Source organism: Protomyctophum bolini (genome assembly GCF_963924005.1).
Source record: "Protomyctophum bolini genome assembly, chromosome: 16".
NCBI lineage: Eukaryota > Metazoa > Chordata > Actinopteri > Myctophiformes > Myctophidae > Protomyctophum > Protomyctophum bolini.
Genome location: NC_137877.1, coordinates 10,045,566 through 10,062,110, shown reverse-complemented (window position 1 = coordinate 10,062,110; position 16,545 = coordinate 10,045,566). Strand labels below are relative to the sequence as shown.

Sequence of the window (16,545 nt, the reverse complement as noted above, 5' to 3'; positions counted from 1 at the left end):
GTCCCTGCAGGAAAGGAAATTTGTCGGCGGCTCCGGCCAGATCAGTGAGTACATGGCCAAAGAGCTGGGTGACCGAGTCAAAATGGAGTCCCCAGTGTACCGAATTGACCAGACTGGAGACCTGGTGGTGGTGGAGACATTAGACAAACAGACTTACATGGTGAGTGACCGTCCACGGTACAAACGATAGCCTGCTGGATTCACTTTGCTCTGTCTTCTACTGCCAAACTGCACCCCATTCCCTTCTGAATAACATATGGGTTCAGAGGCCTTGTGTAAGTGTCTGTTGAGTCTACACAGGTCCGGGGTATGACCACACTCTGACTCTTCCCCTAACCCATCCCATCCATCTAAAACAGATGCCAGCATTGCTCTGTGCTGCCATCTAGGGGGTACCTGAAAGTCTGTTCCATGTAACTAATATTTGACTCACTCTCCGTGTGTGTGTGTGTGTGTGTGTGTGTGTGTGTGTGTGTGTGTGTGTTTGCGTGCCTGCTCGCGGCGTGCGCCCCGTGCATGTGTGTGTCTTTCTCAGGCAAAGTATGTGATTGTGGCCACGCCTCCCAGTCTGAACCTGAAGATACACTTTAAGCCGGAGTTGCCCCCGCTCCGGAACCAGTTGATCACCCGCGTCCCCATGGGTTCTGTCATCAAATGCATGGTGTACTACAGAGAGAACTTCTGGAGGAAGAAAGGTAAGGGTGGCAGGGAAGAGATGGAGAAAAGCCAGTTGACGGTATGGATTACATGCACCTGTCCTCGGACTGATTAACCAATTCTGACCTGAGATCAGATTCTAACGCACAGAAGAATGGTGGTTCTTTAACTCATTTTGACCTGAGATCAGATTCTAAAAGTGTCTTCTAAATCCTGACAGTTTTCAAAAATAGCAGACCTATGAGCTTGTAGATCTGCTATTTTTCAACAGCTAAAGCATAACATAATGCCAACACCAAAAGGGGTTCCCGCCCAGAATGGGTTAAGATTAATCAGACGCTAATCTGTCTGATCTAATGAATCAGATATCTTAATATTGAATTAAGCAACTTAAAAGAGGTTAACTGAGTAGTTAAAGTGACCCTAGTATTTTTTAAGTAAATTGCCCCTTCAAGCTATATTTCATACTTCGTTGCACAACTGTCTCGTGCAAAAATAGCCGACAATGCACCGTGACGCGAGTGCAACACACGTGAGAGTGTAGATCGGCTCTTTTTACAATTTAATTGATTTACTTCTAACCTTTCACCTTTCTGACATGCCCAAAATCAGGATAGATTATAAATACATTATTTGAAAATAATAATCTCAATAATTGATTGTTTTTTTTAATTACGAATCAATATAACTACTGATTATTATAATTTGACTGTTGCACCCCTATTTGTTTCACAAGGTTACTGTGGCAGCATGGTGATTGAGGAGGAGGGTGCTCCCATTGGCCTGACACTGGACGACACAAAACCTGACGGGAGTTGTCCGTGTATTATGGGGTAAACAATATAGAAAGGGAATCTCCCTACATTCTCCTCTGCAGCAGCAAATGACAGAAGTTACACCGTTATTTTACATTTAACCATGTCAGGTGGTTTAAGAGTCTGACAGATTTGCCAGTAATTTGGGTTTCTCTTGGCCTCGTTTCAGTTTCATCCTTGCTCGCAAGTGCAGAAAGCTGTGTGGACTGACCAAAGAGGAGAGGTATAGCTGTTGTGTACTTGTGACGTGACGTGCCCTGTGTCAAGATTGATATAAGCCTGTATGCTACGGGATATGTTTAAGCCTAACCGTCGTGTGTTGTGGTGTAGGTTGAGCAGGATCTGTGAGATCTACGCCAAGGTGCTGGAAACTGAGGAGGCGCTGCATGTGAGTTAACCACAGAAAGCCTACATAAGTTACATAAAGCCTATATACTTTGTTGAACGTTGAACAACGTTCTATTTTTGTTGAAAAAAAATAGAGGATCTACAATCTACATGCTTCTGTAGTGGAAAGCAAAACTGTTACTTTTCAGGATTTAATTAGCAAAAGTAGAAGCTCTAAACGCCTCGCTTACTACTTGATCACAAAATATGGAGAGACGAGGTTTCTGCCCGACAGAAATCATATATATGTATATAAGCAACATACCGTAGGTTTTTCAGAAAACGGATTTACAGTGATCCATGGTCAGGCAATGCCCTCTTGATTGTTTATTGTTATTACTACACATTATGATACGGTTGATGATGCTGCGTTTGGTCGTGTAAATAATGTAAACTATTTTTGTTTATCTTATCTATCTTGTCTGACCATGAATACGTACTCTGCTGTTGTTGCTTGTGTTTGTATTTTAGGTTTTCTGTTTCATGTGTTTATGTGTTCAAGGAAAAAAGAAAACGGATTTACAGTAGAAGGGATTTGTAGAATCTCTTCTTGGGTTATTAATAATAAGCTATTGACTATTAACTCCCGTCACTCCCTCTGCCGGTCTCTGCCACAGCCGGTGCACTATGAAGAGAAGAACTGGTGTGAGGAGGAGTATTCTGGGGGATGCTACACTGCCTATTTCCCCCCAGGTATTCTCACTCAGTATGGAAAGTAAGTCAAACTCTCAATCTCTCTCGCACGCACACGTATGTGTGTGTGTGTGTGTGTGTGTGTGTGTGTGTGTGTGTGTGTGTGTGTGTGTTGATTTGCTGGGTCTCATATTGAAACCAGCAAACCTGTGTGTGTGATTTGACAGTAATAATGGATGACAGTAGGTTTTTGTCTTGGTTTTCAAATTGTTCTGCGATGGACTAAAAAGCTTCCCGGTACGGGTATAGTGACTGGCGCTAAACCATATGGTTGTCCACCATAACTCACCGCCGTCTCTCTGTGTCTGTCTGTCTGTCCGTTTTCATCTCCAGGGTCCTGAGGGAACCTGTGGACAAGTTGTACTTTGCAGGCACAGAGACCGCCACAGAGTGGAGTGGCTACATGGAGGGGGCTGTTCAGGCTGGGGAGCGGGCGGCCAGAGAGGTCAGTGTGGCCTAACACAAAACACAACAAATATGTTCAAAGTTGGTTCAATAAGTCATTGTTTTATGTTGTTTTTGTGTCATGGCCTAGAAGGTTGATTGCTCTTCAAAAATGACAAAATCACACCCGTGTGAAGTGAGTGGTGCGATTCCGTGTGTGGGTTACCGAAACGGTAGAGAAATGACAGAGTTACCATGTGGGGTCCCTCTACTGTACTGTACTGTACTGTACTGTACCATACTGTACTGTACTGTACTGTACTGGCACACCCAAAATCATCATATATACAGTTAATATGTGCGTGTGTGTGTGTTTGTGTGTGTGTTAGGTTGCGCACAGGTGGTGAAAAACAACCATGCTGTTTTCGTGCTCATACCAAGCCAGGCAGGCACCCACCCAGCCAGCCACCCACCCACACACATAGCTCCGTAAGGGAGTGGTTGCACCACTCAAAAACATGAACTAAAGCAAATGCAACAGAGGATAACCTACTACAACATGCTACTACAAACATAGAAAGGAAACATGCCCCAAAAAAAACCCCAATGGACCCCCCCCCCCTACACATTCTGTTGTTGACAATAGATTATATCATCTGTAATATATTACCAATTTAAAAATTGTTAATGCAACCATCCTTTAATATACAAATAAAGGTAGTCCCATATTTCATGGAACTTTCCCTTTGACATTGTTCCTCCTGGCAATTGAGTATTGGAAAGATGCAGTTAACGTCATAAGTTGGGTCCAGTCTGTGATCTCTGGCAGAGCAGAGCTCTTCCAGTTTCTCAGTATCAACCTAGCTGCAGTAATAAGACCTGCAGTCACTAATGCATGTTGTGCCTTGGTGACCCCCAGTGGCAGCACCGTGCTACTGTATCTCCCAAGGGACATAACCTTGGGCATTCCGGTAATTCCGGTAGCCCCAGCCTTTCTCCAAGTTTAGTAAATATCTTTTTCACATCCTTTTCTCTTGCAAGCACATTTCTTTTGTCTCTTTGGTTTTATATATATAGTTACAATGCTTCTGAATTTGCAGTGTTTCTCTTAATGTATAATTAATTATGCTTCTTCTTTTTGAAGCACAGTCTGTAGCTGTCATCAAGATTAAAAGCTGCCTACAGAATTAAAAGTTCATTTATAAAAAGTACATAAGTTAAAGTTCATAATGTTTTTTGTTTCATGTCAATTTCATGTTTCTATGTGTTTCTACTTTGTTTTCAATGTGTTTTGAGGTAATTTATGTTTGATTGATTGACTAAGGTCACTTAAACCTCTGAGCAGTGGAAGCCTGATCTGCTGATTGAGCAAGGGTGTTTTGGATCCTCATAATTAGCAGAGCAGGGCAGAGCCAGTTCATTCTGAGAGAGAGCTTCAGCGTGCAACAGCTAAAATGCATTGCTGCTGCCACATGTAGATTTGCTGTTTTCCAGCCCTTAATATCAGTCAAAGCCAATGTACTGATACTGAAAGATTTCCCCCGTTTATTCCCCCCAAAGTGGATGCGGCCAATGAGGTATATTTGTTACATTTGTGTTTGTTTATTTGTAACCTGTGTTGTTCTTCATTATTGTTCTCTATGAGAATATTGTACTGAATGTATATTGTCTTTTGTATTTTTATTCAGTTCTCACGGCATTTAGCATAGGCTAAATAAATGTCTGTACAACAAAGAACGCCTTGTGACGTATCTATTCTACCGGAGGGGGCTACAGTGAGAACTCAGCCTGCTCGACACGAGGTGAAGGGGCCTGTCTGTGCCTACCGTCGACCGTGCTGCAAGCAAGTTTCCATGGTTCACCTGCAGTGACTTCCAGCAACAGATAAGACTGTGACTACATTGGGTTCCCAGCAAGTGGAGTTCGAGAGCTTTGGGTGGTTAAGCCAACAAGAAGTAACACATTTAAAATAAGTTAAATGTTGAGTGGAGTAACCTACTCACTGCTTTAAAGGGACTCTATAAAATTGCTTAAAGGGACATTTCTAGTATTTTGCACATGTCTTTCTATGTTCAAGTTGTTGTTGATTTCACTACAGTCATTTAATTTTTAAGCAAGTTTCAAGTGTAAACGACACTTAAAGTCTAAGGGTGAAAATATTTTGGTGTTATACATTTTCTGATTTAATCTTAAGTGGTTTACTCCTAAAGAATTGAAGTGACTATATTGCAACCAAGAGTGATATATGTTTACTAGTGTTAAAACAAGTGTTATCCATTTCATTGGGTAATTTAATTTAAAGTTCATGTGTATTGTGAAATAATTTATGATACTTAAGTCAGTCTAAAAATATATACTTGGTTAAAAATACTTATGGTAATTATTTGCAAGTGAAACAATTTCATTAAGGGTGTTTGATACATTTAAGGTTTTTCTAAAACAATTATGTCAAACTAAAATCCAAGTTAATTTGCAAGTGTTACATTCCAAAACCGTAGTATTATTTTAGGTTAAGCCAGTTAATTTAACTGTTGTTTTTTGTTTTTGTTTAAGCTTTAAAGGCTACAGGCTACTAATTTAGGATAGCTTACAGTCAATTTAAACAATTCTAAAGATGTCTGAGCACGAAGCCAGTAAAACAGATTTAAACGTTACCATTACAGTTGATGCGTTAGTGCACCAGTCTAGCAGTACTGATAATGCACCTTTAGACACTAACACACAATCGGGAATTGAGGTACTAAAAGGGGCCGACAATGTGTCAGAAGAGAGTGAAGATGATGCAGATAAACCGCGAAGAAGCCGGAGAACCCGAAAGCTTACTGAAAAGGGTCAAAACCTCGAAGATGACAGAATAAGAAATATGCAGCATCACTTCACAACTTCCTATGAAAATTGGAAAGCTCTTGCCAAGGAGGCTAAGAAAGCATTCAATGGAGCTCTATCCAATGACATATTGGAAAGCGTTGTGACCAAGGTCAGCTGTGCTGAGAAAGATGTAACACAAGCTTATGTTGACTTACGCCGACACATTACCCCTGAAAGCCAGACCCGCCGTCGTGTCGACACTTGTGTAGCGGTGTCAGAGATCCTGACGCGTGCTTTTAAGGACAGAAATCAAGATGCTTTGAGTGAGTCTAGCTCGAAGTTCACATTCAGTGCCAGCCAACTTTCAGTGTCTACAAGTAGACCAACCACAAGATCAAGGCACTCAAACCTGTCCGCTGCAAAGAAACAAGAAGCTGCAGCAGATCTAGCTGCAAATCAAGCCACTTTAGATGTCCTAAATGTAATGGACTATGAGAAGCAACAGCTTGAAACCCTTGAAGCTGAGAACAGGCAAAGGCTTGCACAGCAAGAAGTGGAAAATGCTGCAAGGCAAAGTGCTTTAGAAGAGAAGCGCAGGCAATTAGAGCGCTTAGATGCAGTCAAAAAGATGAATGCTGCAAAGGCACGACTACAAGTGTATGAACAAGAAGTGGGCTCAGATGACGACATATCGGAGTTGCTTGAAGACAGCAAATCTATGAAACTGAAACCCACACTTAAGTCAAAGCGTCTGCCTGTGCAATATGTGGCATCACCACAACATGTCTCACAAGCACAATCGGCTATGATAACCCAAGCAACCACAAGGGGCCAGCCTGCTACTAATGCCCAGCAGATGACACAAGCAGTCACAAGCCAACCTGCTGCTAGTGCTCAGCAAGAGGATAGCGCTACAGCAATCGCCAGAGCAATTGCCGAGTCCATCAATGCAAGCCGACTCCCTGTACCAGAGCCGTCAGTTTTCAGTGGAGACCCACTAAGGTACAAAGACTGGAAGATGTCATTTCAAACGTTGATAGGCAGAAAGAACATTCCAGTAAATGAAAAAGTATACTATCTTCGCAAGTACGTCGGCGGACCGGCAAAGAAAGCCATAGAAGGTTATTTCCTGTTAGGCACAGAAGCAGCCTATCATTCGGCATGGGACATACTTGAAGAGAGATATGGAAGCTCATTTGTGATAGCCAAAGCCTTCAGAGATAAACTTACCGCATGGCCGAAGATAGGACCCAGAGACAGCGTGGAACTGAGAGAGTTCGCAGACTTCCTGCAAGGCTGTCAATCAGCGATGTCACAGATTAAAGGCCTAGAAGTCTTAAATGACTGTGCTGAAAACCAACGAATACTTACCAAGCTTCCTGATTGGCTGACAGCCAGTTGGAACAGAAAGGTCGTTGAGAATCTGGAAGAGTGGCAGGAATTCCCTAGCTTCGGGAAATTTGTAAAATTTGTCACAAAGGAAGCCAAGATAGCCTGTAATCCAGTGACCTCTCTTTACGCTCTGAAGTTGAGTGATGTCGAGAAGTCAAGGACACCACCAAAGGACAAAGACACCAAGACACGAAGTATTGGTGCAAAGGTACTAGCAACTACAAGCACATCTGAAGATAAACCAGATGCTAAAGAGTGTGTCTTTTGTGAGAAGTCAAACCATGGCATTCACACATGTCGAAAGTTCATGGCCAATTCAGTCGCAGAACGAGTCAAGTTTGTGCAGACCAACAGATTATGCTTTGGATGCATGAAATCAGGTCACCAGTCTAAGAATTGTGACAACAAGAGTGTCTGTGACACATGTAAAAGGAAGCACCCTACCTGTTTACACGAAGACCGTACCAAAGACGACGGAAGGAAATATCAGAAGGATGATGAACAAAAGGAGAGTGAGAAGCACTCAAAGGACATAGAAAGGTCAAAGGACAATACAGATGAAACGTCAAGTGAAGCAACATCACACCGTGTAGTGCAGGATAGGAGCAACGCTTGCACTTCCACAGTTGTTCCAGTATGGTTATCCACCACAAGTAGACCAGAGAATGAAGTTCTTGTATATGCACTTCTGGACAACCAAAGTGATACCACCTTCATCTTGCAAGAGAAAGCTGACACTCTGGACACACAGAAGGTTCCGGTGCAGCTAAAGCTGTCTACATTGTCATCCAAGAACACGATCATTCCAAGTCAGAAGTTAACTGGGCTACAAGTCAGGGGGTTTTACTCATCTAAGAAAATCCCTCTCCCAGTCACCTATACAAGAGAGTTCATTCCTGCCAATCTCGGTCATATTCCTACACCCAAGACTGCCAGAGCATGGTCTCACCTGGAGTACCTTGCTGAAGAGATCGCACCATTAATCGATTGCGACATTGGTCTGCTTATTGGCTATAATTGTTCCCATGCCCTGCTACCCAGAGAAGTGGTGTCAGGCAAAGACAATGAGCCTTTTGCCCAAAGAACAGACCTCGGCTGGAGTATAGTCGGCTGTGTCAATCCCTGTGTCGACTATGGCGATGTAATTGGAAGCAGCCACAGGATTGTTGTCAAAGAAGTGACACCAAATCTTCACTCGCATGCTAATCAAACAAGTGAAGTCCGATACATCTGCCGAACACAAGTCAGAGAAGTTGTCACTCCACCAGACGTGATACGGGTGCTTGAATCAGACTTCAATGAGAGAACGGCAGAGGATGCTCATTTCTCCCAAGAGGATCTGCGCTTCATCGCAACGATGGAAGATGGAATCAAGATCAAGGCAAACGGTCACTGTGAAATGCCGTTGCCGTGTAAAGAAGACAGACCGAGTCTACCAGACAATAGAGTGTGTGCAAATCACCGCCTCAAGTGTCTGAAAAGGAGATTCGAGAAAGACAAGCAGTACCATAAAGACTACATTGCCTTCATGAGTGGAACAATCACTCGTGGAGATGCTGAAAGGGTTCCAGCAGAAGAAATGAAGGACCTCATTGCCTCCAACTGGTTTACTGGTCCAGATTTCCTCTGGTGTGACGAGCTTCCCAGCAGAGATGTTAAGGTGGGAGACATAGCAGTTGAAGACCCAGAAGTTCGTAAGACCATCGTACATAAGACCTTGGCAACAGACGTTTCACTGCCTGATCGTTTCCTGAAGTTCTCCAGCTGGACAAGTTTAGTCAAATCCATTGCAAGACTCGTGCGTTGTGTCAAGGAGCTTAAAGGTTTGACGTCAAGAACCAATGAAGCCACAAGTCTCGAAGAGAGAAAGGATGCTGAACTTACCATCATAGGTATTGTCCAGAGAGCAACCTCTGATGAAATCCAGAGTCTTCAACCCAAGAAGGAGATAAGCATGGATAAGACCCGCAGAAATGCAAAGATCAACAATATAGTGGTTGTGAAAGACGACACTGCACCACGAAATGAGTGGAAACTAGCCAAGGTCACGGATGTGCACCCTGGTGAAGATGGATGTGTGAGGAAGCTGCAATTGCTGATTGGAAGTTCAGCACTGGATGGCCAAGGAAGAGACTCACCGAACCAGTCTACTTGGAGAGGCCTATCCATAAGACGGTTACCCTGCTTGAAGCCGACGAAGCAGACTAAGCAACCTCTACCTCTCATGCACTCCATACACTAGTGTTCATAACACACTACATGACACTTAAAGGATGATTATGATTATAAAATGTGAAAGTTTGTTAAAGAAATCCAGGTGATTTCGGTGGGAGTGTAGCTGTCATCAAGATTAAAAGCTGCCTACAGAATTAAAAGTTCATTTATAAAAAGTACATAAGTTAAAGTTCATAATGTTTTTTGTTTCATGTCAATTTCATGTTTCTATGTGTTTCTACTTTGTTTTCAATGTGTTTTGAGGTAATTTATGTTTGATTGATTGACTAAGGTCACTTAAACCTCTGAGCAGTGGAAGCCTGATCTGCTGATTGAGCAAGGGTGTTTTGGATCCTCATAATTAGCAGAGCAGGGCAGAGCCAGTTCATTCTGAGAGAGAGCTTCAGCGTGCAACAGCTAAAATGCATTGCTGCTGCCACATGTAGATTTGCTGTTTTCCAGCCCTTAATATCAGTCAAAGCCAATGTACTGATACTGAAAGATTTCCCCCGTTTATTCCCCCCAAAGTGGATGCGGCCAATGAGGTATATTTGTTACATTTGTGTTTGTTTATTTGTAACCTGTGTTGTTCTTCATTATTGTTCTCTATGAGAATATTGTACTGAATGTATATTGTCTTTTGTATTTTTATTCAGTTCTCACGGCATTTAGCATAGGCTAAATAAATGTCTGTACAACAAAGAACGCCTTGTGACGTATCTATTCTACCGGAGGGGGCTACAACCTTGTGGGCCAGTTTTTCAGTTTTTCATAAGGTGTATTGCCATAATTAAAAATACAATCCATAGTTCTATGCATGTGTTGCAGGTGTTGTGTGCAATGGGCAAGATCAGCCAGAGCCATATCTGGCAGCCAGAGCCGGAGTCTTTGGTAAGGATTACTGAATATAAAGAGCAGGGCTGGGAAGTACTCAGATGATGTTATTAGTAAAAGGCCTGTATTCAAAATGTGACTTGAGTAGAAGTACACATGTTTTTGTTTCTTTTTAATATATATATATATAATAATCTTGCATCTGTGTAATTTTTAGTTCATGCAAATCTTTGAATATATATAACATGAAACATTTTGAGAGCCACTTACGTTTTTCAGAAAAACGGATGTAGAAGACATTTTTAGAACGGGGGCCTGAGGTCTTAAATAATGGTCATTGCTTGATCTGCTGTATGTTTTGTAATAATACTCTTCAAAGTAAATTGTAACAAGAGGTTTTCAAATAATTGTAGTGGAGTAAAGCCTCTGAGGTGTAGTGAGTAGTAGTACTAGAAACTGAAAGTAAAATATTGGACTCAAGTACAGAACCTGAGTAAATGTACTTTAGTTACTTTCCACCACCACTGAAGCTCTCTAACCCTAGACCTCCTCTCCCTTTCAGGACGTCCCAGCTCTCCCCTTTGACACCTCTTTTTGGGAGCGAAATATACCTTCAGTCGGAGGTTTCCTCAATTTCATGGGAGTCTCCACGTTGCTGTCCGTTGCCGCGGCAGCGAGCCTGGTGGCCTATCGGAAGGGGCTCCTTCCCCGGAGTTAAACAGTGAACACACCCCGCTCGCACAAAGCGCCATCTTTCTCCTCCTCCTCCTCGCATCTCAAAGGGGAAACTCTTCGATGGACGCCATGCTCTTGTACTTCCGGTTCACTACTGTGACCCGCACTACAAAGTAGTGAACTATAATGTCAGGTACAGGATGTCATTTGAGACACGCCCCCTACTGTACAGTCTGGCATGTAAAGGGATGAAGACTGTTCTGTTCGCTCACTACACCACTATATAATCACTCTATATACTGTCTAATCACAATAGTGAGAAATAAAAGAGAGTAATAGCTGGCTGATAAAAGGGAGATAGAGAGATGCTCGTTGGGACAGAGGAGTGGAGACCTGCTGTCGCCATGATAATTACGGTGTAACCAAAATAAGTCTGAGATTCAGATTGTCAAAACTATGAAGGAAAAACCAATCAGTTAGGCCTATGGATAAAGCAAAGTATTGATGCGACAATTAACATTAGGCTACATACAGTACATTGCCAATGCATTCACACGGTTTGTTTATATTACGTTTTCACGTTCACTATGTGCATATATATGATTATGTGTTTGTACAGTGTGTGTGTGTGTGTGTGTGCGTACGTGCGTGCGTGCGCTCGTGCGGCAACGCATGCGTGCGTTAAATTGTGTGCTACAGTACGTGTGGCTTGTTAAATTGTGTGCTAAAATGTCTGCGCATACATGCTGTACAGTAATGTCCAATTACCTCTGGAGATTTTAGGTGCTTATTTAATCTGGCCAAACAGCTGTAGTAGTCCGGCAGAGTGGGAAATTTGGTATATCATTTTTTCATTGGACTAAAATATTGTCTATAATACATACATTCGTAAAATAATAAAATGTATTAGTTATTTATATACTAAACTAAAGGGGCGGCAGTGACTCAGGGGTCACTTAGAGTGACCAGTTCGAACCCGGGCTCCCCTACAGTTTTTAGTGTCAAATTGTCCTTTAGCAAGACTCTGAACCCCTAATTGCTCCCGATGTGCAGGTTGGTGCCTTGCATGGTTTCCCCCGGCATCTGTGTGAATGTAATGCACAATCTCTGTAAAGCGCCTTGGATAAAGGCGCTATATATAAATGCACCATTTACCATTTTACTATATGACAAATTTCCCACTTTAAAACAAAAAAAGCTTGTTGGCTTCCGGACTATAGCCAGCATTGAATTCTACTAATATAGTATAATACTGTGCCACTGTCGATTACTAAATCAGAGGTTTGGATGAAACCTGCATTCCGGGGTTTTACATCTCCACTAAGCTGCTGTGTGTGGTAAAAAGGTTGCTTGTTTGTAAAGGTAATGGAAGTGTTTGAATGTATTTTCTTAAGATTAGCTGACACTACCTTATTTGTTATTGTCTTATATTTGAATATATTTGAAATATGCATTTATTTTTTCATCACAATCATTTTATTCTATACGTACAAACAGGGTATAATACTCAAAGCCATTAATCGCATCTGCATTCATTTGTGTATTCCCCACCCATACTTTCCAAACCCACAGGACAATATTTACTTTCCTCTGTTTTACATTGCATTAATTGTTTAATTGTTTTAATTAATTACTTTTACAAAATCCTAAAAGCTTATATCAAGAAAGGTTTAAATGTTCTTTTGTGTGTGTGTGTGTGTGTGTGTGTGTGTGTGTGTGTGTGTGTGTGTGCGCGTGCATATTTGGGCATATTTGTTTGTACACCCACCAAAATTACTGTTCCCAAAAGTATATTTTACTTGAGTGCTGATGGGTCACAGGTGTGGTAATGTCACACTGCATATAAAAAAATAATGTCTTGTCTTTAATGTCTGAAGGACTGAAGAAGAAGAGCCTAAAATATACGTTTGGGGATCTTTTTATTCCTGTACTGTCTTGTTTTTTTTTTATCCGGTACTGTTTTTCAGCCAACTTTTCAACATATTCGTACACCTGCAAGTTTTAACTTCATATAAAAGCAGAAAACGGCATGAAGATTTCCAGTGTTGCCGGGGTTATTGCACCGACAGCATATGATGAAGTCCATACACTGTCCGCCTGCCACAGGTACAGGTACAAGAAAATCAACCTGAAACAACAGTTTACAATTAAAATGAACAAGTGTTCATTTCTAAATCCTCTATTGGTTGTCACTGTAAGCAAATATTGTTCATTGAAATTTTTTGTAACATTCCACAGTAATTGCTGACGTTACTTTCATGTCAGCAATAAATTGTGGGTACAGCCAGCTCAGTGGCCTTGTAGTTAGAGTGTCCGCCCTGAGACTGGGAGGTCGGGGTTCGATCCCCGGCCGGGTCATACCAAAGACTCTAAAAATGGGACCCAGTGCCTCCCTGCTTGACACTCAGCATCACAAGGGTTGGATTGGGGGGTAAGTCGGAAGTCCCTGTGACATACTAGCGTCATGTCCAGGGGGTGTACTTGTACATCGAGCTGCCTCACGCTACAGAAACAGGAGATAGGCTCCTGCCCTATGGGCCCCATGGCTCGGCAAGGCTACTTAACTACCGCCTTCATTAAATGATGCAAGAAACAAATAAACTCTTCACATTAGAGGACCACAGTAGTTACCAAAGTACTGTAAGTCCATGTGTTGAAGTGTGTTTGTGTACACTATGTATGTACAGTATGTCCCTCGAGTAGAATAGATCATGGTGTTGTTTGTTCGAAAGACAAGCGTGTTTGTAAGTATAGTCTTTGTTGTGCCTTAATGGAAATCATGGTGTTTTGTCATTTCTCTTAAGTGCCTGTGTGACTATGAGACTCTGACAATGTCGTCCCCACTCCCACACTCTTGCCCCTCCTGCACCAGGTTATTGTGCGGCCCATCGCTCTTAACATGTCCATACTCCATAGAGATTTAGAACGCAATGGCTAATCTGAGTCTGGATGAGTTATATCCAACAAAATCCATCTGTGTTCCCTGACTTACTGTATGTCTGATAGCTTGACCTATAGGTCAACTATAAGCTTCTCATCGTGTGTGTGTGTGTGTGTGTGTGTGTGTGTGTGTGTGTGTGTGCGCGTGCGTGCGTGTATTAGAGTTTCATAATGCAGTGCTTGATTGCCTGTCTACCGCACATTTGGCTTGGCACTTGAACCTTCCAGCTCTACTCTACTATTTAATGATTATGATTCTGACACTTCCAGTGTCCTGGCTGAAGGAGGCTTGTCAGAACACTGTCCCCCCCCCTCAAACCTGCATCACTGACCCATGAATATCCATGCAGTGTATTATCTCTATGGCTCTCTGTAGACCCCAAGACTGTTCTAGCTGTCTTCTCCATTTCTTTAACAAACTTTTGATGTCCTTGTACAGTATGAGTCACCTACAAAACTGATGATTTATAAATGTGAAATAAATCTTTTACTCATACTGAAATGGTTTTTTTTGTGTTTGTGTTTATTGGTGGGTTGTGTAACTTTGTAGCCTACATGGGTTCACTTTCGGTATGTGGAGGTCTGGATCATCATCATCATACAACCTTTATTTTATTTTATAGCCCATATGATATGCTTTGTTTAGCATCTTGTATTGTATTTTTATTCCCACAACATCAAGGTTTTATGGTCATGATTCACCAATCACCAGGATCCTGGATGGCTTGATTCTAAAGGCTTAAAAGAATTGACTTGATTAAATATCTATGGGAAAAATGAATGGCAGATTTTTCAGTGGTGCCAGAAAACCACGCCCACTGCTATGCCCTAGCCTAGATTGACTATTTATTAATATCCACAGCAAATGGCACACTTGTTTTGGTGGAGCAGCTGAGTTCTGCTCACATAAGACAGACGGAGGATCAGTAGCTGTAGCTCTGGTGCAGAGGAAGATCAGTGATTGATTATATAATAGTTCTCATTAGTTCTAGGCTTTTCAAAGACGTCCTCAAGTTGTGTGTGCATGTCCAGTGACCCGAGTCACATCGAGATGTAGGCCTATGGCTTACTTTGGACCCAAGGTAAGTAAAGACCATTTCATGTTTAACCATATGACCATGAAAACAACACAAATAATGGTAATTATAATATATTGTTGGCCACACAACAACGAGGCACAAAAGAACAAATAATGGGCTCTGCTGAAATGTAGCACAAGTTTCAAAATAGTAGTTCAAAATAATTAAGTAATAATTAAGTATCCACGCTGTGGGGCGAGCTATCCACGGCTTGGGGCGAGCCGTCTTCACTTTTTGCGGGGGCGTGTTGGCAAAGGGGCGAGATGACCTGTTACCTTTTGGAATGCTACTCGGTGGGTTTGGATTCGGAAGACAACAGACATTCTGTGTAGGCTACCGTCCGTAAATGCATAAAAGAGGTAAGCCTAATATTAAATTAATATTAGGATGCATGATTAATATTATTAACAATGCATGAAACATATATAGCTCTGTCTATGCAGTTAAATTAAACACACCCATAACGTGTTACCTTCTTCAGCTGGGTCAAGTCAAAATGTGACAACAAAGCAACTTTTAAAATGTATTAACAAACTTCCAGTTGCAGGCACGGTGTTTCTAATGCTGTATTTTAGCTGTCATTGTTCGTAACTTCTCAAGATGATAACCAGCTATTTTGGGTTTTGCCAGCTGCAGCCAGTTTTCATGATGAGCTATCTTCTCAATGCAGGCAGTTTAGTTACCAACAGTCTGTGATCATGTTTTCTTATCTGCAGTTATGAACACAGCCACCAGAGGGCACATATTAACCATGTTATGTTACAGTGTCTGTAACTGTAACAGATAGGCCTACACCATCAGAGTTAATCATTTATAATATGATGCAGATTAGATACTGCTGTACAGCACATTCCAAGGCACTTTAGATTGTTATCTTCTCTCTTGGTTGTCAAGTCTCGCGTTTTAATTGTATCGTGTCAAAACGATTGTCATTGTGTAAAACAGCTATGAATATATAATACATGATACATTGCACATGCTTGCAGCATGCACTGCGCTGGGCTCATATACATCCATGTTGTGTTTCCATCTGTACTAGTGTATACATACCGGTACGTGTACAAACAAACACAGACACATGCACACACACACACACACACACACACACACACACACACACACACACACACACACACACACACACACACAAATAACAAATGTAATTAATCCTGACCAGAGTTTAGTCAGTTTCTGGGCTGGTTTGGTGGTTGACACATGGCAGTGATTGTCAACCACAGCCCTCTATGAGATATATGACAGCCAGATCGGCTTGTACAATCCTAGATTGACACATCAGGCACAACACGGCTTTCCAGCACCGAGTGACGACACTCACCCGCCTGCAAATACTGTATGGGTTGTATAACTTGAAGATTGCTGCAGCACAGAGCAGCTGCACTGTAGACACTAGGCAGTGGCAAGCCCATATACAGGTCATGTTGGTTGCTGAGATTTAGCTTTTGTCTTGTTTAGATGTGTGCTCAGACGCACACAAACGCACGCGCGTATCTTTAAACACACAGTTGTGTGTTGCATTATTAGTCTGTGTGTAGCCCAGCTCCTGGCGGCCCTAGTGCAGCTTGCTGCGATATGAAACCTGACACTGTCAATTTGCCTCCCAATCCGTCAGACTTGTGGAATTGTATTCAGATGGCAGTGTTGCAAAG

At 42.1% G+C, this 16,545-nt stretch overlaps 1 protein-coding gene across 2 annotated transcripts in view; it reads left to right on the top strand.

Annotated features, from left to right (window-relative positions):
- mao (monoamine oxidase) overlaps positions 1–14,243 on the top strand; it is a 49,240-nt gene extending 34,997 nt beyond the window's left edge. For both annotated transcript variants that reach the window (XM_080786612.1, XM_080786611.1), the window contains exons 7-15: positions 11–160; positions 536–695; positions 1,394–1,490; positions 1,642–1,695; positions 1,803–1,860; positions 2,477–2,574; positions 2,886–2,997; positions 10,179–10,241; positions 10,747–14,243. In XM_080786612.1, the coding sequence (XP_080642738.1) occupies positions 11–160; positions 536–695; positions 1,394–1,490; positions 1,642–1,695; positions 1,803–1,860; positions 2,477–2,574; positions 2,886–2,997; positions 10,179–10,241; positions 10,747–10,902 (948 nt within the window). In that variant the 3' untranslated portion in view covers positions 10,903–14,243. The remainder of the gene's footprint in view (positions 1–10; positions 161–535; positions 696–1,393; positions 1,491–1,641; positions 1,696–1,802; positions 1,861–2,476; positions 2,575–2,885; positions 2,998–10,178; positions 10,242–10,746) is intronic.
- The last annotated feature ends 2,302 nt before the right edge of the window (positions 14,244–16,545 follow it).